The sequence below is a fragment of the Sabethes cyaneus genome, chromosome 2 (genome assembly GCF_943734655.1).
Source record: "Sabethes cyaneus chromosome 2, idSabCyanKW18_F2, whole genome shotgun sequence".
Lineage (NCBI taxonomy): Eukaryota > Metazoa > Arthropoda > Insecta > Diptera > Culicidae > Sabethes > Sabethes cyaneus.
Window position 1 is genome coordinate 122,581,283 of NC_071354.1, and position 27,621 is coordinate 122,608,903.

The 27,621-nt window shown below is 35.6% G+C and overlaps 1 protein-coding gene across 1 annotated transcript in view; it reads right to left on the minus strand.

Moving 5' to 3' along the window:
- The window catches only part of LOC128736918 (apoptosis-stimulating of p53 protein 2), a 290,684-nt gene that overhangs the window by 90,375 nt on the left and 172,688 nt on the right, over positions 1-27,621 (minus strand). Inside the window, exon 6 of the mRNA XM_053831429.1 lies at positions 17,402-17,484. Within this exon, the coding sequence (XP_053687404.1) occupies positions 17,402-17,484 (83 nt within the window). The remainder of the gene's footprint in view (positions 1-17,401; positions 17,485-27,621) is intronic.

Below are 27,621 nucleotides of genomic sequence, written 5' to 3' on the forward strand. Positions count from 1 at the left end.
CTATTCTTCAGCTGGCAATTTTTTGGCAATTTTTGGCAATTTTTGGCAATACACACGATGGGAATAAAAAAATTGTAGCTATTAACTATATTAGTGAAATGAGGCTAAATAATCCTGATAATGCTAAAACCCAAAATATTAGTTGGTACTTGTCAATATAAACTGCAAAATATAAGGGTAAACGGGGTAACAATGCCCGCCGGGGTAAAACCGCCCACCATGGTTTTACAGGGCCTTGCTCAAATTGGTATTAAATGTTGATGACAGTCATATTACTGAATGCGTACGCAATATTTTACAATACCTTTTACAGCAATATCGTATAAACTATCGGAGAAATAAATAAAAACAGATTTTTCGTTGTAATCGTTTCGTTTTTTATAACTTTGCTCCCGCAGAACTTAGGGTTCATTTTATTCAAAACGTTGAAACTTTTAGTAAATCCTGCCCATATCGCATCTCTGATCCTGTCTTCATCCGACAGTACCTAAATTAGGTAACTCTTCATGCAGTTTTGTTGAAATAAATAGTGAAATGTATAAATCGGTCATTTGGGGGTAAAACCGCCCACAACGAACGGCGCAAGATCGTCGTGCAAAATGCAAGTGCGATAAGGAGATTTTTAAAATAATTGCATAGTTTGGATCAAAGAATCTCAGATTTACATAAAACAATGTAAATGTGCTTAGCTTGTAGCTGGTAGACTGCTTGAAAAAATTTAAATTGCCAATTTTCCCTGCGGGCGCTATGGACATTTTCTTGTTTTCTCGGATATAGCTTTTTTCAATAATTCCTCCCTCTTGGAACAAATATCATGCAATAAACATTTTTTTATGAATATATAGCAAATTTTCTTAGCAATGCAAAAATAATATGTATCTGGTTTATCAATCAGAACAATTTTAAATGTCAAAAAATTACCCACCGGATCAATTGCAGGAACTTTAATACCCATATTGTTATATTTTATCTTAGATCCTCTCTAGTCCTCCAGGATGCTTAACCTGATCCACCGTGTTGTCTAAGGAAACTACACGGTATCAATTTCAAGACTGTTGGTACCTATATTACTGATATTCTTCTATTACGAGTGGTTGCCGGACACTCTTTAGAAATTGCGGATCTCGGGGATCCATGTATTGTTTTATGGCAAACTGATGAAATGTGTTTAAATTAGATAAATTCACGATTCCAATGCCACCAGTTTCGTTCAAATCGGTTAAATATTGTTAAAGTTATACGCTATGGCGGTTTTACCCCGTTAGTGGGCGTGTTTCACCCCGCATGGAAAAAATACTCTATTTTTTGGACGTGTTTCCAAATCGTAATAAAAAATAGGAAATCATTACAGATATTTATGTTTTTATTTTTTACATGTAGGTAATAGATCAATTGTTCATTTAAAGCAGATAAATTAGAAATTGAGCCACAACTTTTTTTTACACAGGTGGTTTTGCTTAAGTGGGCGGTCTTGCCCCGCTTACCCTTAATTATTGCTTGATTCAAGGATTATTTATTTTGAATGGATAGGTATCTCATACATAATTTATATTATTTTATTCCAACCCGCTCGCGTATACGATGTATTGCGTATTTATACTGCCGCTATTTGCATAACAGTTCCATCTCCATAGAAACTGGTACTTTTAAGCGAATAACGGCAGTATACACACGAAATACATCATATTCGCAACATAGCAAACGCTACGAGAATACCCCTGCTATGTTTGCTAAACATTCCGTGCCGTCTTGCATTTGTGTGATACCTACGCAGCGGTGGCTGTTCTTGCCAGCGCACCTTCACTTGTGCGAACTAGCGAAACACGATGGAAAAGAGGAGACTAACAAGTGTGAGTATGAAGAAACAACACACTCACCTTTGAGTGCGCTGCACCGACGCTGTGTGGTTCAGTATTTCACTTCTCTGACCAACTGTGATTCACATAGCAAAGTGAGGGTGTAGTTCACCGACGTGCGAAAACACAGTGAACGTGCCATCCCTGCCTGCAAGAAGGCTTCCACAGCTATTTCGGCATTGTCTCGTATGATGTCTAATAGCTCTGCGGTATATGGCAGCAAGCGAAGGCTTTTAGCCAACGTGGTCCAGTCCATACTCAGGTATGGCGGGCCGGTGTGGTCATCGGCGTTAGGTACCAAAAGCTATCTAGCCAAGCTGGAAAGCACCTATCGTCTCATGTGCTTAAGAGTGGCGAGTGCGTACCGCACAGTTTCACATGACGCAATCTGCGTCTTAGCGGGTATGATGCCTATTGGTATCATCATCAGCGAGGACGTAGAGTGCTTCAACCAACGTGGAACTAGAGGCATACGGAGTACCACAAGATCGGCCTCGATGATCACATGGCAGCGGGCATGGTCTGATTCCACAAAAGGCCGGTGGACACATAGACTTATCCCGGAACTATCCGGATGGGTCAACAGGCGTCATGGCGAAGTCAACTTCCACCTGACACAGATTCTGTCAGGGCATGGTTGTTTTAGACAGTATCTGCACAAATTTGGGCATGCGGAGTCCCCCGAGTGTCCCGAATGCGTGGACGTTGAGGAAACTGCAGAACATGCTTTCTTCATATGCCCTCGTTTCGAGGGCGTGAGAAGCAACATGATGGCAGTTAGCGGACAGAACACTACTCCGGATAACTTAGTCCAAAGGATGTGTTCTAGCTCGGACGTCTGGGGTGCGGTCAATGCGGCTGCTACCCAGATCGTACTTGAGCTACAAAACCGCTGGAAAGCCGATCAACGGCGAATAAACAGCCTAACTACCATAGTCCAGTAGTTATCTAAGAGCGTGCGTTAAGCACAATAGCCCCTCCCTGAAGTAATACCGATAAGGTGGTTCCAGGGGGGATTGAGGCTGGAGACTCGAGTAGGGTTTTAGTGGGTCTGGATCTTCACGATCTTCACGGGATACCAAACCCCACTCCCTGAGCTGTCTTCTCAGGTGTCTGATAGCAGATTTCCCTACTCGTTAAAAAAAAAAAAAAAAAAGTTCTGAGTGTAAAATTCTGCAATTGGTGAAAACGCTGTAGATCGCGTGTAAATAACAGTCTGTATCCCGCTTTGTGCTCTTGATGTCTGCACCGTGAAGTGCGTGAGGCCTGCCGATTTCGAGCACTACAGCGAGTAAAGTCTGACAATTTTACGGCGCAAAACAAATAAAAAATTTACGGCAAACTGAAAGATAATCGAATCGCCACTAGACATGTAACAAGTTTTAATTCAACCGATCAATCTGCGTATATTTTACACGAAAATTGATTTGATTCCAAAGTTGATCAACAATATTGCCGGGTAAACAAAATTTCCCTGATTGAATTTCGAAATTCCCTGATATTCCCTGATTTCCCTGATCCAAAAATGAATTCCCTGATATTCCCTGATTTTCCAGGTTTTTCCAGGAAATCGACACCCTGGACTATATACAGAGTGGCGACAATGTCAAAATTGGAATGATAATTATCTGTCAGTGTCATTCCAATCGAGCAGACGACCTATCCAACGCGTATGCAGGAAAGAGAAAGAACCAAGAAACCTTGGAAAACCCGCATTGCATACATTTGGGATGACTTGTCGCCACTCTGTATATAGTCACTCTAGTCTGTTGGTGTAACGTTAACGTCCCGTGTTTAATGTGTATTGAGCCATGATTTGTTCGGCCTGTCTGTGAGGTGGCAATTGTGTTGTCAGATTTGCCGCTGAAATGCGTGGGTAAGTGTGCACGAGTATTTCACTACAAGTGTACGCCACTCAACAAGCCGGTGGCAAAAATGATAACAGATAACGACAATCTTTGCTTCAAGTGTAATGATTGTTTATCTGATCGATCATATCAGTGTTGCAGTGGGCAGCGGAACGATTTGATCTCGGACGTCAAGAGAATAAAGGAAGAGATGAAGATTGCACTCTCCGACTCGGTCATTGGCATGCGGGATCAAATTTCTGCCCAGATATAGAACGCGTTGAGAAACGCTATGGAACAAGTAAGGCTAAACATGAATGAGTCTCTTCAAAAATTAATTTGTGACAAATTTGAATCATTGAACTGTTCAGTGTCAGAAATTACTGCGCATCAGAAATTAGCTGCAATGAATAATGCTCGCGGGTTGTCGGGAACGATTCGTTCTGAATCTGACCAAATTGGAAAGAAGCGTAAATTACGAAATTGTAGTGATGATGATAATGTTTTTGCGGACGACGCAACATTTGCGGAAGTCGTTAAAAAGCATAGTAAAAGTAAATCGAAAACTATTAATGATAGTAATGTTACCGATAATGGCAACTGTAGCAATGCCGGTTTTAAACCGGTTAAACGTAAAACTCGACCGGTCATTCATTGTGATTAAACCGAAAGAGTCCAAACAAGCTTGCGATGAAACTCGCAAGTTTTTAAAGAGAGCATTAGATCCGAGAACACACAAAATAAGTAATTTCAGGAACGGTAAAGATGGTTCAATTATTGTTGAATATGCTTCGTGCGAAAATATTGACCAGGTAAAGAATGGTATTGAAAGCAATCTGGGTGAAAATTATAGCGCTGTTGTTCCCATGTCGGTGCCAAGATTAAAGGTAGTGGGCATGAGTGATAAATATTCCTCCGATGTCTTTATTGATTTTTTAAAAAGTCAAAATGGTGGCATCGAAATTAATGATGTAAAAGTTATAAATATATACGAAAATCCACGCTTCATGTATAACCTTTAAGCACGGAGGGTTTTAGTTACGATATTTTTGGTTTTTGGATCAATATAAATTTTTTTTATCGCTCAAGATACCAAAACCAGTGTATTCTACACATTGCAATAAATGTTTGCTAAATTTAGCAACCTACACAATTGTGTGGGTTCGGCCTTATCTTATACCATTGCACTATGGGCATAAACGAGCCGAAAAAACGGATGCAAATAACATATGGCCTGCAGGCTGATCAAATGTAGGTGATCTTATGTAAAATTTTCCGGAGAATCGCATGGTGCCCAACGCTTTCCTGTTTGTCATCCGGAAGTGCCCCATTTTGCTCATTTTCCCCTATTTTTAACATTTTTTACCCTTTTTGGACTATACCAAGCTAAGCTTTGAAAAAACAAAACATGAAAAACCTAATTATTTTGTGTAAAGAAGTCCACAGAATTGAATAGGGTTGACCCCGTTTAGTTTAGAGCGAGATTATCGCTTCGAGGCTCATAGACTTCAGCTTCTGAAGCAGCGGAACGGTCGCTACGTAGCTATGGAAATACGCGCAACTTTTTTCAAGTTAAGTTTTAACTAACCTTAATACAACAGATATACCGGAACGTCCAGATTGGCTTAAAAACATTCAAATGTTGATCCAAGAATTTGTCTTAGAAAATCCCGTAGTTGAATACATCATTTGCCACACTTCTTTATTATTTTACAATTTATAAATGACCAGTTTTAGGTTCTGGTAGTACTCTAAACGGAAGGCCCGTAGTGTGGAGCATGAACGAATACTCTACAGTATAATGTATTCATTCTTACTGACTCAAAATGAGATGGCAGCAGCAAATTTCGTTTTATTTTATCTATTACTTATGACGTGAAAAAATAATACCACTGCGATCTGGAATATCTCTGGGAAAATGGATCCAAAATTTGCTAATATGTTTTTTCATTGAAGGTCAATCTAAGGTGGTTCTTTGAAGACAAGTTGTATAAAAATCGATCAAAAAATAGTAAAGATAGAGCCAAAAGTGTAACGGCAAGTACACTAATTTTTGAAGTCCCGGCGGGAACGTAAAGGTTAAAGTAGGTATGCAATAAGGCCGAACCTACACAATTGTGTAGGTATGAATAACAATATGCATAAGTAAGTTGTAAAAGTTATTTCGCGTAAATTTTTAATTACATCAATTAGAAATACTTGTTACCAATAATTTTTTATCTAAGCAATTTCGAAATACGGATCCAATAAGAAAATACGACAGATGAAACTTTTTGCTGTTTTCACAAGATTTTGAAGACTAGACAATAATTAATCCAAACACAAAAGAAAACTTCTTTTCAGCTATTTTCTATTTTTTTTATGAGTTACGGTGTTTACACAAGAGATTGGCGCCATATATGAAAAAGTACGACGTTTAGAAAGGAAAGGACAAATTTTTAAAAGTAGTCATGTCTCACCTACACAATTGTGAGGGCTCGGGCTTAAAGGGATAACAAGTTTAGCGCAGTGATTGAAGTCGATTTGGCGACGTATAAGTCTATGTTGTCTGCAAAAAAAGTAAATGCCGAGTTTGATCGGTGCTTTGTTGTTCCCGCGATTAATGTTTTAAGATGCTTCAAGTGTGGGGAATTTGGACACAAGAGTATGGATTGCAAGAATTGTGATACCTGCTCGAAGTGTAGCCAAAAACATAAGACATCAGAGTGCACATCAACTGTATTGAAATGTGTTAATTGTTTGAAAATTAATAAAGAACGAAAAATGAATTTGGACGTCAACCATGCCGCATTTAGTGCTCAATTTACAAAACAACTAGCTGACCCGACAAACTTCGTATTGTCACAAATTAACCTGTGTTGCACATAAATCATGGATCTCGGATGATCTTTGTCACAATCTCGAGTTTTGCAAGCCCCCCAGTGGGCGGCGCTTCCGACGGCGGATCACCGGCAACACTCGCGACCGTCTCGTCCTGAATGATCTAGTGTTACTATAGATAGTTTTTGTGGTTTTGTATTGACTAATGTTTTATGGAAGAGTCTCGAATTTCTCGAGTTCGATTAGTTTTCGAGTTTCGCAAAAATTTCTGTTTTATTTGTGTGAAAGTCCATATCCCCCTACCACAGGGGTGAGAGGTCTCTAACTATCGTAAAATAAATTCAAGACTCCAAAATCTCCCACATGCCAAATTTGGTTCCATTTGCTTGATTAGTTCTCAAGTTATAAGGAAATTTGAATTTCATTTGTATGGGAGCTCCCCTCTTAAAAGGGGAAGGGGTCGTAATTCACCATAGAAAAAATTTCTGCCATCTAAAACTCCCACATGCCAAATTTGGTTCCATTTGATTGATTAGTTCTCGAGATAAGAGGAAATTTGCATTTCATTTGTATGGAAGCCCACCCTCTTAAAGAGGAGATGGGCCATAACTCGCTTTCTAAAGAAGAGAGGGGTCTCAATTCACCATAGAAAAAAATCTTGCGTCCAAAACTACTTACATGTCAAATTTGGTTCCATTTGCTTGATTAGCTCTCGAGTTATGAGGAAATTTGTTTTTCATTTGTATAGGAGCCCCCCCCTCTTAAAGTGGGGAAATCCATAGAAAATATACCACAGAAAATATTCTTGCCTACAAAAACACTCACATGATAAATTTGGTTCCATTTGCTTGATTAGTTCTAGAGTTATGGGGAAATTTGTATTTCGTTTGTATGAGAGCCCCCCTCTTAAAAAGGTAAGGGGTCCTAATTCATCATAGAAAAAATGGTTGCCTCCAAAAACACCCACATGCCAAATATGGTTCCATTTGCTTGATTAGTTCACGAATTATGAGGAAATTTATATTTCATTTGTGTAGAAGCACCCCCTCTTAAAGTTGGGAGGGGTCCTAATTCACCATAGAAAATATTTTTGCCTCCAGAAACCTCCACATGCCAAATTTGGTTCTATTTGCTTGATTAGTTCTCGAGTTATTAGGAAATTTGAATTTCATTTGTATAGGAGCCCCCCCTCCTAAAGTGGGTAGGGGTCCCAATTCATCATAGAAAAAATTTTTGTCTCCAAAAACACCCACGTGCCAAATTTGGTTCCATTTGCTTGATTAGTTCTCGAGTTATGAGGAAATTTGGATTTCGTTTTTATAGGAGCCCCCCCCTCTTAAAGTTGAGAGAGGTCCTAATTCACCATAGAAAATATTCTTGCCCTCGAAAACTTTCACATGCCAAATTTGGTTTCATTTGCTTGATTAGCTCTCGAGTTATGAGGAAATTTGTATATCATTTGTATAGGAGCCCCCCTCCTAAAGTGAGGAGGGGTCCCAGTTCATCATAGAAAAAATTTTTGTCTTCAAAAACCCCCACGTGTCAAATTTGGTTCCATTTGCTTGATTAGTTCTCGAGTTATGAGGAAATTTGTATTTCGTTTGTATAGGAGCCCCCCCTCTTAAAGTAGGTAGGGGTTCTAATTCACCATAGAAAATATTTATGCTCTCGAAAACATTCACATGCCAAATTTGGTTCCATTTGCTTGATTAGTTCTTCAGTTATGAGGAAATTTGTATTTCATGTGTATAGAATCCCCCCCTCCTAAAACGGGGAGGGGTCCCAATTCATCATAGTAAAAATTTTTGTCTCCAAAAACACCCACATGCCAAATTTGGTTCCATTTGCTTAATTACTTCTCGAGTTATAAGGAAAATTGTGTTTCTTTGGTACAGGAGCCCCTCCTCTTAAAGTGCGGAGGGGTCCTAATTTACTATAGAAAATATTTTTGCCCTCGAAAACCTTCACATGCCAAATTTGGTTCCATTTGCTTGTTTAGTTCTCGAGTTATGAGGAAATTTGTATGGAAGCCCCCCCTTTTGAAGAGGAGAGGAATTATAATTCCCCTTATAAAGAGGGGAGGGGTCTCAATTTACCATAGAATAAATTCTTGTCACCGAAAACACCCACATGCAAAATTTTGTTCTATTTGCTTGATTAGTTGTCGAGTTATGCAGAAATTTGTGTTTCATTTGTATGGGAGCCCCCCCTCTTAGTGGGGGGAGGGGTTTCTAACCATCACTAAAACCTTTCCTGGCCCCAAAAAACCTCTACATGCATACTTTCATGCCGATTGGTTCAGTAGTTTTCGATTCTATAAGGAACATACAGACAGACAGAAATCCTTCTTTATAGGTATAGATTTATTTTGTTTGAACAAAAGCAAAGCAGCTTGCGTTTCAATAAATAGCAACAAAGTTCCAAGGAAAGTGTGAATCAAATCGATTTTTTGTATTTGAAGATTGTGGGGTTGTCAACAAACTACGTTGCATTACGTCAGATTGTTAAAGAAAAACGTCCACTTATGGTTTTGCCTTTCTACTATATAAATATATAGTATAAAGGTATAGAAATCACTTGGAAAACCGGAAATGGAAAGAAGGTCCTGCGGGCCGAATGTCATATACCATTCGACTTAGTTTCGAAAACTGAGCATTTTCTGTGTGTGTGTGTGTGTGTGTGTGTGTGTGTGTGTGTGTGTGTGTGTGTGTGTGTGTGTGTGTGTGTGTGTGTGTGTGTGTGTGTGTGTGTGTATGTGTGTGTGTGTGTGTGTGTGTGTGTGTGTGTATGTGACGCTTTTAATCTCACTCACTTTTCTCGGAAATGGCTGTACCGATTTTAATGTTCTTAGTGTCAAATGAAAGGTCTAGGTGTCCCATTGGTCGCTATTGAATTTCATACCGATCGGACTTTTAGTTCAAAAGTTATGTATAAAAATATGAAAAATATGGGACTTCATTATCTCATAGGTCCCTTAACCGATTTGAACAAAATTGATTGCATATGAAAGAGGAGCCTTGCAAACCCTTAACTTCCAAATTTCATGACGATTGGGCTTGTAGTTTGAAAGTTACATAAAGAAATGTGAAAAAGTAGTATTTGAAACATATTTTTGAAACATATAAACATTAATTCAATGAAAAACATTACACATTTTATTATTATTTGAAAATTACTGCTGAGATCTATCAAACGAAACCAAGTTATTAAAAATCGGGCGGTTCATTCAAAAGTTATTTAAACTTTAACACTTAAGCACCGTATATTAAACCGTTAAAACGCGTGAAATCAAAACAAATGTTGATTGTAGTCAATGTGTGTGATGTATGTGTGTATGTATGTATGTATGTATGTATGTATGTATGTATGTATGTATGTATGTATGTATGTATGTATGTATGTATGTGTGTATGTATGTATGTATGTATGTATGTGTGTATGTATGTATGTATGTATGTATGTATGTATGTATGTATGTATGTATGTATGTATGTATGTATGTATGTATATATGTATGTATGTATGTGTGTGTATGTGGTCCCAAGCAACAATGTGAGTTTGATTGTACTCTTGTGGTGGTTTTCATGACCAATTTTGGTCTTGAATGCCATCATAGGAGTGTAATAAAACTCAAATTGTTATTTGGGATGACAATTTGCAATTTTTAAATTTGCATTGAAATTCAAGAAAAGATGTTTCTCACTTTTGTGAATCAATTGTCTGAAGTTTTTGAAGCCTCTTAGTGGAATACGAAATTTGAAATCAAAGAAAAGAAAAAACTTTTACCGACTAAATTCCACAATTTAATATTTATTTGTGACAAATACGTATACGCTTTGAAATAAGACACTGATGAAGCCTGCACGTCGTGGACGAACTACGTATCTGTTGCAAATAAATATTAAATAGTGGGATTTAATCGAAAAGCTATTTCTTTTCTTTGATTTCAGATTGCAATTGTCATTTTGTTCACTTGCTGTTACTCACAATTGTACACGAAAAGCAAACAGCGAAAAGAAGCAGTTAATTTAAGCATGTAGGTATAGTGGTGTATAGGATTAAAAATACTAATGAGTTTTCCAAATAAATTTATACAAATTTCAAACAAATTTTACGCATCAATAGACGCTCTTTTTAATCAATAGATACTGGAGCTTAGAAATGTTATATGAAAAATAGGAAGTAAACTTTGCACGGTAGTAATTTTTTAGGATTTGTTTTCGTTAATGACATTTTAAAGGACAGATGTCTTATGTCATGTATCATGTTTGAACAAATAAATCAAAAATGACAAGCACTGGAAATCATATCGATCATATTTCCCATTCTCAAGCATATTTAAGGCGCAGCTTGCACTATTTTTCGACCTCATCTTGTTTTCCTAACCCTCTAACATTGTAAAAACGATGCGATCAAGCTAATGACTATCTTTTCATGAAAGTACATTCAAAAGAAGCTTAAGTTTTGATTTTCATGCAAAATAATTATCTGAAGGAGCGCCAGCTAAGAAAAAGTTCAATTTCTCTTTTTCATATCTAATGCTCTATTCAGTTATTTTTTCTAATTCAAATATATTGCAAAATTGAAGCGAAGCAAACTAATAGTAAAATTTTGAGATTAATCATTTTGTTGTCGATATCCTTTGTCTTCAAAAGCGAAGTATAATAATAATTTTTCTGAACTCTTGTTTTTCAAAGATGCTCACTTTTGAACGCATGGTATTAATTAATTATCAAAAAATCTGTTATAACCACATATTTCATATTGTCAATTCAAAACAAGTTTCGTATGTGGCTCTGAAGCCCGAAAGTTAAGGCCGACCGATTATAAAACTAAATAAGGTATTACAAGTATTTACGCACCCAAGGAAAGAAAATTTAATTATTCTACGCAATACGTTGGTAATTTTACTGGCAAATAAGGATTTTCAGGAATACGGAACGGATATTTAAAAATATAGTCAAGTTAATTATACATAGATGTTCCTGAGAAATTAAATAATGATTATTGTGGCAGTAGAAAGGCTAGGTCACGCCGCTAGGTGGATTAATTCGGGTTTTCTAGCAGAAATTCACATTATTGAAACTGAAGCGTTTGATAAATAGAGTATTCCGGGGTATAATGTTGCTGCTTGTTTATCACATTCTAGACATACTGGCGGTGTTGCTATTTATGTCAAAGAATCAGTTCAATTCAACCTTTGTCTCAACGAAGTGAATGAAGGCAACTGGTTCTTAGGCATTACAGTTGTACGTGGCATAAAGATGGGTAATTATGGTGTTTTGTATCATTCTCCCAGCTCTAGTAACCAGCGTTTTGTTGAAATCTTAGAGAACTGGCTGGGGACATTCCTTGATGCAGGTAAATTAAACATATTGGCTGGAGATTTTAATATAAATTGGCTGAATACCTCAATTTCGCATCGCTTGAAACGTCTGGCTGACTTTTTCAATTTAAGACAAACCATAGATAATCACACGCGGATTTCCCAGCATAGCAGAACTTTGATTGATCATGTCTATTCCAATTTTGATACTGTTTACTCAGTCACGGATATAAATTTGAAAATAACCGATCATGAAACATTAGTTATTAAAGTTGTGGGTAACTTAAATATTAGCGAGGATTTTGTAAAATTGAAATGCTGGAGAAAATATTCGAAACATGCTATTTCGAATCTTGTTGAGAGAATCGTAGATTTTCCACTCGCGGCCGGAAGTTTACATGAATCTGCGGCTGTTCTTACGAATGCTTTGAAAACGTGTACGAATCATTTAGTTGAACAAAAATTTGTTTCTTTGAAAAACTCGAACAGCTGGTATAATTTGGATCTCTTTGCGTCTTAAACGTGAGAGGGACAAATGGTACAAAAAGTTTTGCAGATCGAATAGTCAAAATCATTGGTATGAGTACACGACCGCGCGTAATAAATATTCACAAGAGATTAAGAAAACTCGATGTGAATATATCCAGAGGAAAATTAATCAGCATCAAAATAACAGCAAAGAGTTATGGAAAATTTTAAAAGCTTTATTGAAACCTAGTAATTCTAGATCGCGGTCGATAACTTTTAATGGTACGTTAGAACAGTCAGAACTAGTAATTGCTTCTAAGTTTAACGATTATTTCGTCGAAAGTGTTTCGTTGGTCGATGAGCCCAATGAAATAAAACAGCCGATTAACAGTAATTGTAGATTTGAAGGTTTTCATCCAATCACATTAGGTGAACTTAGAAATATCTGCTTTTCATTAGGAAAAACGGCTGGCGTAGATAACGTAAATGCTAGAGTTATTCAAGATTGCTTTCATGTCATAGGTTATACCTAGGGTTTTACCGAAACCGGTTAATACCGGGCTATTTTCCAATACCGAATTACCGGTTTTTCCAAGACCAAAAACCGGTATTTACGGTATTTTTTCGCATGATCAAATAACAACTCAAGAAGCCTGAATCGCTGGTAAAATTTTTAAAGCACAGGGAAACTTAAATTCATGATTGAAGGTTCTACAAATAATAACTCAATTATGTGGTTCTTCCAAAGGGAAAACCCTAAAATACCTCACCACTGTCAGCATAGAGCCGGAGGGCCTCATGATTTTTAAGTAGTCGTCTCTATTCAACTCGTTCCAATCCATGGGCTACTCGTTGCCAATTTCTCAGTCGTCTCAGAAGTCGCAAATCTCTGTCGATCTGATCATGCCATCTTGCATGTTGAACTCCTCTGTTACTGGTGCCAATGGGGTCGTTGAAGAGAACTGTTTTCGTTGCTGAGAAACAAGGATACGCTTCACTTAAGCGATGAGGAATTCATGAAGAAATAAGAAATTGTCGCAGTGCTAGAACCAGCCTGGGCTGCTGTCGAATTGCTGTACCGGAAAAATTGCAAACTCTACGAACTACTAACTCTAAAACTACTCTCGGAACATCTATCAAGTATCGCACAACTGCTGTTCGAGTTACTGTATTGATAGAATTTCATAAAGAGTTCGTATATTTAAATTTATTCGTTTTATAATTAGCCGCACTATGTGCAATGACTTTGTAATATTCTTCAAGGCATCAAGGATGTTTTAATAATAAAATTCTGCAAGGTTTTATTTTTTAAGTCTATAAAATAAACTCAGAAACCGAGCAGGCAGAGGAACCAAATCAACTAAACCTTCAGTTATAATATCATAAAATAATTTATTAAAAGCTCTTGAACAAGGGTTTTCCTACGTTACATTTCTAATTTATCACTAGGAATTATTCTTTCTTTCTCTGTGAAGACCGAATGAAGATTCTCTGCCTCTGGAAGTTTTTTATTGAAATTTGTTCTCGTTTAAAAGATGACACGGTAAATTCTCTTCGCATTGCTAAATATGATTTTTTAATGAACTAGTCAATTAAGTATGCGACAGAAATTTAGAATCGTTGATTATGGAAGTATCTTTTTCAAATCATATGATTTTTAAATATAGTTTTCAAGAATTAACTTTTACCGGTTTTACCGGTATTGCATTTATCAATACCGAAAAACCGGTTTTCAAAATACCTCCCGGTATTGGCATCTCTAGTTATACCGTACTAGACCTGATTAATGGATCGTTGCAAACTGGAAACGTTCCTCAAGTGTGGAAAGAATCGTTGGTTGTTCCAATTCAAAAGGTTGCTGGAACGATTAAAACCGAAGAGTTTCGTCCCATCAACATGTTGAACACCTTAGAAAAAATCCTAGAACTTGAAAGATCAGCTGCTGCAATACTTAAGTAGTAATTCTTTGTTGATTCCGGAACAATCGGGCTATTGAGAAGGTCATTCTTGTCATTCTTGAGCGTAAAGACTCAATAGTTGCTGTTTTCTTGGACCTAAAACGCGCTTTTGAGACAATTTCTAGACCCTTATTGTTGAAAACAATAAAGCGCTTTGCAATAAGGAGTATTGCTTTCAAGTGGTTTGAAAGCTATTTGTCCAACAGAACTCAAAGGACTGCTTTTAATGATTTCGTATCTAATCCTGTGGGTAACAATCTTGGTGTACCCCAGAGAAGTGTATTAAGGCCCCTTTTATTTATTATGTATATAAATGACATGCGACGAGTTTTACGTTTTTGTGACATCAATCTTTTTGCAGATGACACCGTATTGTTTATTGCAGCTAAAGATTTAGATGAAGCCGTGTTACACTTGAATGAAGATTTACGTTGTCTAAGTAGACGGCTGAAGTATAAGCAATTAAAATTGAACATAACTAAAACAAAATTTATGGTCATTTCGCGGAATCGATCAAATGAAAATGTCTCAGTGATGATTGATGATGAGACAATTGAACGCGTTCGGGAGATAAAATATCTTGGCGTGATTATTGATGACAAACTAAAGTTCAATACTCACATTGACAATGTCATCAAGAAAATTGCCAAGAAGTATGGAATTTTATGCCGATTGAAAAACGATTTAACTGTTGGTAGTAAAATACAGCTATACAAATCAATCATCTCTCCTCATTTGGACTTTCACCCTTCCATTTTATTTTTGGCCGATGAATCGCAAATATTGAGACTACAGCGTTTGCAGAATAAAATAATGCGGTTGATTTTAAGATGCGATAGATTAACTTCATCAACTTTTCTGTTAGACGCTTTGCAATGGTTGTCAGTGAAGCAAAGAATTGTTTATTTAACTATGGTGTTCATTTTAAAAGTAGTCAGCGGTTTGTTGCCTCAATATTTGTGTAATCGAATTGAAAGGGGACGAGATTTTCATAGATATAACACCAGAAACGCGGATGAAATAAGGAAACCGAATTTTTTGTCATGTGCTTCACAAAATTCATTATTTTACAAAGGAATAAACGTTTTCAATTCGATGCCAAGACACATTAACCGGGCATTAACACTTGCCGAGTTTAAGAGACTATGCATTTCACACGTTAAAACAATTTCAAAAGGATTAATTTATATGTGGATAATTTTATTTTGCATAGTATTACTTATATTTATTCTTTTTTTTTAATAATTCGAAGATTGTAACTAACAAAGTTTTTTTATGAGCGGCTCTCATTTCTGTATTGAATATTTTTAATTTGTATTTATATAGAATTAATTTATTTATTTTTTATTTTAATTGTATATCACATTAACTGCTGGTGATGGTGATGATGGAATTTTCTTTTAAATTGTAGTTGTTAAAAAAAGAGTAGTCTACAAAAGTTTGAGCGTCGCGCGCGGAATACAGGTATAAAGGACACTTTTATATTTTGATGAAAAATAATGACCTTTGCAAGCTTTGAGAGAAATCATAAATGAATAGTGGGTTATCCGGCAGACTGCTGGGCCAACTTGCGAACTTTTGTGGTAGACATTAAAAGCTTTTTTATTAGATCTCAAGTAAACTGTTTTTGAAGGAATATCTGTTTATGAAATCACTTCATCTTTTTTGCATAACTGGTTCAAATTGTTATTATATCAATTATCTTATAGATAAACCGTCTGGCTCAAACCTTTGTGGGGGTATAAGGTGGGACCATCATTATCATCATCATCATCAACAAAGCACCGAGTGTAGTTGCTTGTCTGTTTTCGTCACAACTGCTAAAAATCAATTGATAACGCTGTGAAATTATTTATGTACACAATCAATTCCTACGATTGGCGGTACATAGGTTGAAACATGTTAAAATCATTTAAGTTTTTTGCATATAGTATGTCATATAGCATACGTTCAAAAAAATTTTTTTGGGTAATTTAGATTTAGCGATTAGCGAAATTTTTGCTAATCTATAAGCTATATTTAGTCTTGAAATCTCCCATAGTGACTAGAAATTTTCAAAATACTATATTTCGCAGAGTGGCGCATGGTGGCACGTAATTCTTTCATAATTTGGTAGTATATACTTGAGACTGAACACAGAATGTGGAATTGACCTGGAGATATCTGGAGAAAAAAAGTTCTCGTCTAACAAAGCAGAAAATTCTCTTATTTTTCCATGTTTTTCTTCTTCTCATTCTTTTTATGATTAATATTTTTACTCTAGCTGTCTAAACCATTTGTTTTTCGGAAAGCTCAATTTATTGCCTTTCTAATGATGTATAATACATAAGATTTAACTTTGAAAATAGTGTTCAAAAATTGATTTGAAACCAAACGTGTTTTAATGGCAAAAAGCATATATGTCATATCGTTTTTCAACTTTGACAGCCTCTATCTCAGAAACAACATCGTATAGAGACTTGCTATTTTGGATTTTTCTTAATTGAAGTGTTTACTATCAATAGAAAATTTCATTAAAAGGATTAGTGAAAGTCAGTTTTCTGATTTTTGTCCGCCTGATATCTCATAGTGTAATGGAGCCTGCAAGTTGTAGGCGAAATACGTATCTGTCGTGAATAAATATCAATAGTGGAATTTAATTTGGAGTTTTATTTTTTCTTTAATTTCATGTTAGTTTAGTTACTTGTGTTTACTAATTGTAAAGTGTGTTTATTGTATTAATGAGTTATTTGTTGACCACACAATTAGCTTCGATGTAGGATGCTGGTCTAACAAGCCAGTCGTCGTATGTTCGAATCTCGGCTAGGCGGTGCTGCTAAATAGTAAATTGTTGCATTAGCCCCGTAGCTGTTCTGTACTTTACCAGCCGGTTGTGAAGTCTGTCGATAAAGAAGGGTCAAGTCTTAGAAAGACGTTTAAGCCCAACGATTTGCTTTTTTGAGTTATTTGTTGATGTTATCCTTATTTTTTTTGTAAAATGTTCAAAAGATACTCGGCGTGCGGTTTTTGTGCCGCGGTTTTTGTGTATTTTTTACTTGTATTTATATATGAGCAGACGTATTGAGTGCATGGCGTCTGGTGCATTTACGGTATTTCTCAAGATAATCAATACAAGAAAAAACTTACTTTACGATTTCAAAGTGTCCTGCACAAATGGCATTGTGTAGCGCTGTAATACCTTCATCATTTGCCGCACTTGGGTTAGGTACCTAAAATAGAATAGATAGTAAAAAACTATAAAAATAATCGTTTACGATATCTATACTTATAAAAATGAGTTTCTGTCTGTCCTTATGTTCCTTATAGAATCGGAAGCTACTGAACCGATCGGTGTGAAAATTTGCATGCAGGAGTTTTTGGGACCGGGGAAGGAGACTCCATAGAAAATGGAACTCTTATGGGATTCACGGCAGCTAAGAGGGGGGCTCCCATACTAATACAACACCAATTTCTGCATAACTCGAGAACTAATCAAGGAAACGGAATCAAATTTGGCACGTGGGTGTTGTTGGAGCTAAGAATTTTTTCTATGGTGAATTTAAACCCCTGCCCTTTTTAGGAGGGGGGCTCCCATACAAATGAAATACAAATTTCCTCATATCTCAAAAACTAATCAAGCAAATGGACCAAATTTGGCATGCGGGGGTTTTATGAGGAAGGATTTTTTTTTTCTATGGTGAATGAGGATCCCTACCCTTTTAGGAGGGGGGGGGGGGTTCCCATACAAATGAAATACAAATTTGCTCATAACTCCAGAACTGGTACTGGAACTTTGGAACCAAATTTGGCATGTGGGGGTTTTATGAGGCAGTATTTTTTTCTATGGCGAATGAGGACTATTGTATAACTGCTTTCTTGTTGCTGTTGCTAATTTTTAAAATTGTTCATATAGGGTAATTTGCCAATGATCGCACAACTAAGCCCCTGTGTTTTTAGTTTTAACGATATTTTCTAAACAAATAATTACAAATAGACAGAAACATGAAAATCTGAATCAGATACAAAATATGTTCACATTACATGGCCATTTTCACAAAATAAATAAGCTTTTCGTGGAAAAATATGCGATTTTTTAACAATGCTTGAATGCCCAATCGTTGAACACTTCTGAAACAGTATTGTCCTATAGTTGGACACTTATTGTCCAATGGTTGGGCATGCAATAGAGTAAGGAGGGGTAAAAGTGCGATGCGGGTAAAAGTGCGATTCAATGATTTATCAGTGCGGATTCCGAATAAATTGACTACATTGGCGTGGATGGGTGAGTACTTTGACAGCTTAAATCTATCATAAACATTTGTTGTTTACGAATCATAGTTGCTGAGTTATGGGTAAAAGTTATTTTAGAACGGTTTTGATGTAATATTTCGTTGTGCGGCAAATACGATATCAACAGGAGGATATTGCTTATTGACAAATTGTAGCAGCGTTTTACATCACTCAGATATCTCTCTTGAAATTGCGGTGAGAAGAATTTACAAAATATATTTTGCTTTTCCATAATTTAATCAAACCCCGTCAAGCGCCTAGCGGGGCAAAAGTTCGATTTATTGACGGGGTAAAAGTTCGATTCATGGATCGAGAATCTAACTCTTTTTACTGACGGGACGACGACACTATGCAAGTTCTTGCGACTTGTAAGGTACGGCGCGCGACGCTGTTCGTCCGTCAGCGTTATAGCCGCGATTCTCAACGGGGTTGTTCGGGGAAAGGTTTCGTTTCTATCACGAAGCGAAAAAATTCCAGTTTGTTTCAAACAAAATTTTTATAACAACCTAAAAATATTTTTGTTTCAAAACGAAATTCTATTTGAATCAAGAAAATAACAGTTTTGAATTAAAACTAAAATATTGTCAAATTGAGTTTTCGATGTAAATATTTTCATTTCAATCATACATATCAGTTTGAAACGAAATGAAATTTCTGTTTGTGCGTAAAACAACCATAAATGTGGTTGAAACTACATTTTTACCTTTGTTATACTATAACAAAGGTTTAAAAATTGGTCGAAAAACACGAAATTGATCCGAGGCCCGGAGGGCCAAGTCACATATACCAATCGATAGGGTTCGACGATTTGAGCAATGTCTCTGTGTGTGTGTGTGTGTGTGTGTGTATGTATGTAATGATTTTTTCTATCGCCTGTTTCTCAGAGATGGCTGAACCGAATCGTTCGCTATTACTCTTGTTTGAAAGGTATTATTGTCTAGTAGATCACTATTGAGTTGTTTCGTGATACGAAGTTTCGTTTAAAAGTTATAAGCAAAAATGTGAAAAATACGTGACACGGGTTTCTCTAGAACTACATGACCGATTTCAACGATCTTAGTATCAAATGAAAGCCCTTATTAAAACTAAATTGTTCAGCGATTTTTAATTGAAAACAATCAAGCAGTTTAAAAGTTATGCTTAAAAAATCTGTTTTGACAAGGTAATAATTATCGCCTGTTTCTTAGAGATGACCAAACCGATTTATGCGCTATTAGTCTCATTTGAAAGATAATATATCCTAATAGATCACTATTGAATGATTTTTTGATTGGACGTTTAATTTGAAAGCTACGAGCAACTGTATACACCACACCAAAATTAACAAAAATTAATTCAGATTTTAACCAAGATAATTAACCTAATTTCAAATATTTTAGTATAGAACGAGAGGTTTTGACACTACGAATATATATGCAAAATTTCATAAGAATTGGTTTTACCGGTCAAAAGATATTAACTCTTCAACACTCGCGCCAACTTTTGTAACGCAGTTACTCGCGCGCACGATAGCCTCAAATTAAACAAAACGTGTGCACTAGAGTTTTGACTGGGAAAACTTGGTTTTAGGTTTATCGAACCTTTGGAAGAGTTTCTTGAAATTGAAAGCTCTATCGTTTGGTGGAATTCAAATTTTGATTAATCCCCCTAAAAGTGAAATAAATAAAATATTTTTTTTCAGTGTCAATATAACACATTGATGTGTTCTGCAAAATTATAGAGCATATTATTACAAGATATTTTGCTAAAGACAGTAACCTTCTATCTCTGCAGCGAAGATAGAAAAATCTTATTTATTGTATATGAATTTGTAAAATCAGTTTTTCTATTTTTGCTCTTTTTGTAATTGTTGTATGACTTTTTCATGTACTACAAAATTGTACAAATAGTAAAAATACACAACTTTGCTAAAAATAGTATACCTGTATGTTTGCTTGTTTAGGAACTGTAGAACTTTGATTATAAAGAATACCCTGATTTTGACTCAGAATTACCCGACTACCAGCAGACGGATACATTTCAAACATTTACATTTGCTGATAGTCACTTACACTTAGACACTTTCCCAACAATTTAAATTATTAATGCATTGAATAATTATGACATTTTGCGCACAATAAGTTTGTTGAAGAATATACGTTAGTTAAACAACGTTTTGTAACTTTATAACAATATGGCGTTGAAAAACCTACACGTGTTGTACAAAATACAACAGCGTGAGTAACCGAAGGTTAATAAAAATTGATGAAAATTATTCAAGAAAACTCTATTGATGTGATTCAAATAGAATGGCATTACAGGAAACTATGCATAGCTCAAAAACCTATAAACTAGACCTTTACTAGACAATGTATATGTTAAAGAATGAGATTTCCTCTTACAACTTACTTTTATTTGCACTTACTCAGGTTAATAACAACTCACTTATCCGTACTCAGCAATTTCATGAAAAAAGGATCTATCAAAATTTAAAAGTGTTCCTATTTTGTTCAAATTTTGTAAACTTATTCAATTTTCAAAAATTTCATGTAATCCAACGCACTACGCAACGATAACCAATAGATGAATTATGTTTCGAAGACGATTTCGATTTCTATCTCAAATAGCAAGTAAGACCGTATAACAAAGGTTCCTTTCACCACTAGGTGGATTAAATCGGGTTTTATTTTTGTTATAGAGTAAGGATGCGATTTAATTATTTATCGGTGCAGATTCCGAGTAAATTGACTATATTGGCATTAATGGGTGATTACTACCACCTGACGTCATTGGTCGATTTGGCAATGCAGACATCGTATAAAGATGTAGTATCTTCGATGCAATCGATGTCGTCAGGGATGTCGGAGCTCAATGACGAAATTAAAAGACTTTCTACTGTGACGATTGATATGGCGGCTAACTCAACCATGCAGCCCTACCCAACAATAGGACTGGAATCTTCAAATCTACAAATTTTGCAGTGGCTCATAAAAGAAATGTACATTTGCCTACGCCGCCGGCTGAGGGCCCAAGTTTGTATGCCGAATTAAACGCGGGCGATGAAAATGAAAATATGATTGACAATTCTGGATGGCGAGTTTTGGGCAACAAGAAGGTATGGAAAGCCTCGTGGCTTGAGTACGATCAAAAGGAATCACGTCGTCTAGAGCAGGAAAGAAGAGCTGAGCAAGCTAGAAGTAGAAGGAGGCGAAATCGAAGGAATCGTAACGTCGCTCACAATAATAACGTAAATAACAACCGTAGGCAAAACAACTACAACAACAACCGCAGAAATATCAACAATAACATCAACAATCACCGCGGAAATAGTAATAATAACAACGTGAACTTCAGATCCAACAGTTATTACTCCAATAATAACCGTAACACAAATCGTAATAATCGTAACAACAACAGCAACCGTAACTTCAACTATACTAGGAGTCAGAATCAAAATACCTGGCTTCCACCTGATAGAGTACTTCTTGCAGCAGCAAAAGATCAGTTTTCTAGGCCACCAGCTAATTATCATCCATCAATACAGTTTCAAAGAGGTGAAATTTTAAACCCGTATCCGGTAAATGGTAATCTACAACGATCTCTTCCGGCCCACACTTCCGACCTGATGGCTCCAGGGCATCCTCCAGGTGGATCATGTGACGCGTGTTCATGTCGACACACGTGTTTTCGGAGCACTCGACGCACTCCCTAGAGGAAGGTTTTGCATCATCTAGTTTATCTGAATCAACAATAGTAGGCCCAAATTTAAACACATCTTGTTCTTCTCCCAATTTAAATACCAGTTAGGCCATTGCAAATCATATGAAAATTGGCCCCCTTGAAAATTGGCTTGAAAAATCGGGGGGCAAAAAAATAATTTGTAGGATATGAGTCAAATTTCTTTTCATAAAATCAATTGTCTGTAGGCTCTACAGTCTGAAAAACTCGAAAAATGAGTCTCCGAGTTGAATTAACGCTTCTAGCACGAAACAGAAATGGAAATTCAAACAAAAGAATTTTCGAAAATCGTCCAAAAAAATTCTCCTTCGTTTTTGTCTTTTTACCTTTGTTATACTATAACAAAGGTTTAAAAATTGGTCGAAAAACACGAAATTGATCCGAGGCCCGGAGGGCCAAGTCACATATACCAATCGATAGGGTTCGACGATTTGAGCAATGTCTGTGTGTGTGTGTATGTATGTAATGATTTTTTCTATCGCCTGTTTCTCAGAGATGGCTGAACCGAATCGTTTGCTATTACTTTTGTTTGAAAGGTATTATTGTCTAGTAGATCACTATTGAGTTGCTTCGTGACACGACGTTTCGTTCAAAAGTTATAAACAAAAATGTGAAAAATACGTGACACGGGTTTCTCTAGAACTACATGACCGATTTCAACGATCTTAGTATCAAATGAAAGCTCTTATTAAAGCTAAATTATTCAGAAATTTTTAATTGAAAACAAACAAGTAGTTTAAAAGTTATGCTTAAAAAACCTGTTTTGACAAGGTAATAATTATCGCCTGTTTCTTAGAGATGGCCAAACCGATTTATGCGCTATTAGTCTCATTTGAAAGATAATATATGCTAATAGATCACTATTGAATGGTTTTTTGATTGGACGTTTAATTTGAAAGTTATGAGCAACCGTATACACCACACCAAAATTAACAATAATTTATAATGATTTTAACCAAGATAATTTACCTAATTTCAATTATTTTAATATCAAACGAGAGGTTTTGACACTACGAATATATATGCAAAATTTCATAAGAATTGGTTGTACCGGTCAAAAGATATTAACCCTCGAACACTCGCGCCAACTTTTGCAACACAGTTACTCGCGCGCACTATAACCCCAAACCAAAGAAAACGTGCGCACTAGAGGTTTGACTGGGAAAACTTGGTTTTAGGTTTATCGAACCTTTAGAATAGTTTCTTGAAATTAAAAGCTCTATCGTCTGGTGGAATCTAAATTTTGACTAATCCCCCTAAAAGTGAAATAAAAAAAATTATTTTTCTTCAGTGTCAATATAACACATTGATGTGCTCTGCAAAGTTATAGAGCATATTATTACAAGAAATTTTGCTAAAGACAGTAACCTTCCATCTCTACAGCTAAGATAGAAAAATCTTATTTATTGTATATGAATTTGTAAACTCAGTTTTTATATTTTTACTCTTTTTGTAATTGTTGTATGACTTTTTCATCTATTACAAAATTGTACAAATGATAAAAATACACAACTTTGCTGAATATAGTATACCTCTATGTTTGCTTGTTTAGGAACTGTAGAACTTTGATTATAAAAAAATACCTTAATTTTGACTACGAATTACTCGACTACCAGCAGTCGGATACATTTTAAACATTTTACATTGGCTAGTTTTGCTGCATACAGACATCATTTTTCCATATGAAGAAACGAGAGAAAATTCCACTTGGGGTCAATTGCGGTACACCTCGCATGCTGATTGTTTCATTTCTGTGATGGCGGTTTATGCTGATCTATTTTTCAAACAATTTAAATTATTAATGCATTGAATAATTATGACATTTTGCTCAGAATAAGTTTATTGAAGAATATTCGTTAGTTAAACAACGATTTGTAACTTTATAACAATATGGCGTTGAAAAACCTACACGTGTTGTACAAAATACAACAGCGTGAGTAACCGAAGGTTAATAAAAATTGATTAAAATTATTCAAGAAAACTCTATTGATGTGAATCAAATAGAATGGCATTACAGGAAATTATGCATAGTTCAAAAACCTATAAACTAGACCTTTACTAGGCAATGTATATGTTAAAGAATAAGATTTCCTCTTACAACTTACTTTTATTTGCACTTACTCAAATTAATAACAACTTACTTATCCTTACTCAGCAATTACATGAAAAAAGGATCTATCAAAATTTAAAAGTGTTCCTATTTTGTTCAAAATTTGTAAACTTATTCAATTTTCAAAAATTTTATGTAAATCAACGCATTACGCAACGTTAACCAATAGATGAATTATGTTCCGAAAACGTGTCGATTTCTATCTCAAATACCAAGTAAGACCGTATAACAAAGGTTCCTTTCACCACTAGGTGGATTAAATCGGGTTTTTCGTATATTTTTGCATAGAAAATAATAACGTATATATTATAAGCAAGAATAAATTCGGTTTTCACGTTTAAACCTTAAATAAAAATTCTTAAAATCCATGTTTTTTTACTCTATTAAAAAATTCACTTTGTTTTTTTTACGCGCCCCCCCCCCTTCAGTGGCCGAACACCGGAAGGACAAAAACTTTGTAAAACATTTGTAATGGCCTTATGAAATGTTAATATATTGTCAAAATTTTAACCGCATGAGAAGCGCGGCCAAAATTAACGAAATCCAAAACAAAATTTTAAGTTCCTCTTATACTGTGATTCTAGGTAATGAAACCAGTTGGGATGAGAGTGTAATCAGTGAAGAGGTCTTTGGTAACAATTACAACGTTTATAGAGACGATCGAGTTTATCAAATGTCAGAAAAAAAATTAGGTGGTGGAGTCCTAATAGCCGTCTCTACAAAACTTAACTCTGAAATAATCACTACAAGAAAATTTAAGGATTTTGAACACGTTTGGGCAAAAGTGCTAGTAGCTGGCGAAACTCATATATTTGTTTCTGTATATTTTCCTCCAAACAATGCCCGTAAAGATATTTATGATAAGTTTTTCTCCATTGCCGAAGAAATTATAGTTTGTTTACCGCCTGTAGTGAAAGTGCATATGTTTGGTGATTTTAATCAACGCAATGCTGACTTTATTCCGGACATGGAAAACGAAAGCATTTTGCTACCAGTAGTTGGAGAAAACGAAACACTACATTTCATATTTGACAAAATCGCAAGTTTAGGGCTTAATCAAATCAATCACGTCAAAAACAAACAACATTGTTACCTAGACTTTCTGTTGACAAACACTAGCGAAGATTTCTGTGTATGCGAATCACTTGCGCCTCTATGGAGAAATGAAACATTCCACACGGCAATCGAATATTCTGTATTTCTACATGGTAATGAGAGGCCGTTTGATTGTGAGTATGAGGAATTTTTTGACTATCAAGTAGCTAATTATGGTAGCATTAGAGATAAATTAAACGTTGATTGGCAAAATATTTTACTGAATGTCGAAAACGTCGAAAGTGCCACCAAAACATTCTACAACCTATTGTTTAAAATAATTATGGAAGAAGTACCAGTTAAAAAACGCAGACGCCAAGTCTTCACCAAAGATCCAGTATGGTTCAACAGGCAAATTAAAAACTTAAAAAATCGTAAGCAAAAGGCACACAAAATTTTCAGAGATCACGAAACTGCAGATAATTTGGAAAATTATTTAAATATATGCAATCAGCTTAATCTGGCTATAAATACCGCATTTAAGGAGTACAATGTTAAGACGGAATATGAAATTAAATCTTGCCCAAAAAAATTCTACAATTATGTGAGGACTAAATTAAAATCAGATAATTTCCCATCAAAAATGTGCCTTGACAGTAATGAGTGTACTGATTCAGCAGGTATATGCAACTTATTCGCTAACTTTTTTCAAGAAGTTTACACAACGTACCCAGAGGCAGAACGTGATCTTGAATACTTTGATTACTTTCCTGAATTTCTTACCCAGCGAGCACCAACTCGTATATCAATGTTCGGAAATTATCTTAACTTAGCTAGCTGGGTAATGACATCAGCGTTAATAAAATCAATGTGAACGATATCTCAAATGCATTAAATCATTTAGATATAGCGAAAGGATCGGGACCCGATGGAATTCCTCCAGTTTTTTTGAAAACTTTAGCTACAAAACTAACTGCTCCATTATATTGGCTTTTCAATATGTCATTGGAATCCGGAGTTTTTCCACTAGTATGGAAAAATCTTTTCTGGTGCCTATTTTCAAGACTGGTAAAAAAGCGGACATCCGCAACTATCGTGGTATAGCACTTATATCTTGCATCCCGAAACTTTTTGAGGCAATAGTAAATGTTAAAATGTTTGACCAAATTAAAAATAGAATAACACCTGCGCACCATGGTTTTTATAAAGGCCGCTCGGCTACTACAAATCTACTCGAATTCATTAGTTATTCTCTAGATGCAGTGGATAACGGTAACCACGTTGAAGCCTTGTACACTGATTTTAGTAAAGCATTTGATCGCGTCGACATACCTTTGCTTCTTTATAAATTGCAAAAGACGGGAATCCAACCCAAACTCCTCAAGTGGCCTGAATCATATTTGACCAACCGAGAACTAATTGTAAGGTTCAGAGGAAAACAATCAAACCCTATTAATGCCAAGTCAGGTGTCCCTCAAGGCTCTCATTTAGGACCTCTACTCCTTATTTTGTTTGTTAACGACTTATCCTTCATCCTTAAGAAGCTCAAAGTATTGATTTACGCCGATGACACTTTTTATAGAAATAAAAAATGCTGAAGACATGAAAACTTTTAAAAATGAGATATTGCTATTCCACACATGGTGTAACAAAAGTTTGCTGCAACTAAATGTCCAAAAATGTAATCTAATCTCTTTTAGTAGAAAACGTAACAAACCTGATGTGTCAATTTCCTTAGGTGACCAGAATGTGAAAAAGTGCGATAGAGTTAGAGATTTAGGGATTATTCTTGACTCAAAGCTAACGTTCATTGATCATTATAATACAATTATAAACAGAGCTAATAATATGTTAGGCTTTATTAAACGTTTTTGCTATAGCTTTCGGAACCCATACACTATTAAAACTTTATACGTTGCATATGTTAGATCAATATTAGAATATTGCAGTATAGTATGGTCTCCATTTACAATCACACATGAACAAAGAATAGAGTCAGTACAAAAACAATTTTTATTATATGCACTGCGTAGGATAGGTTGGACTCAATTTCCGTTACCGTTTTATAAAGATAGATGCATGCTTATTGATATTCAAACATTAAACGAACGGTGAGAATTTGCAATAGCATCTTTTATTAATAATATCGTCTTGCATAAAATCGATTCAACTGAAATCTTATCAAAATTAAACTTTTATGTGCCAACAAGACATT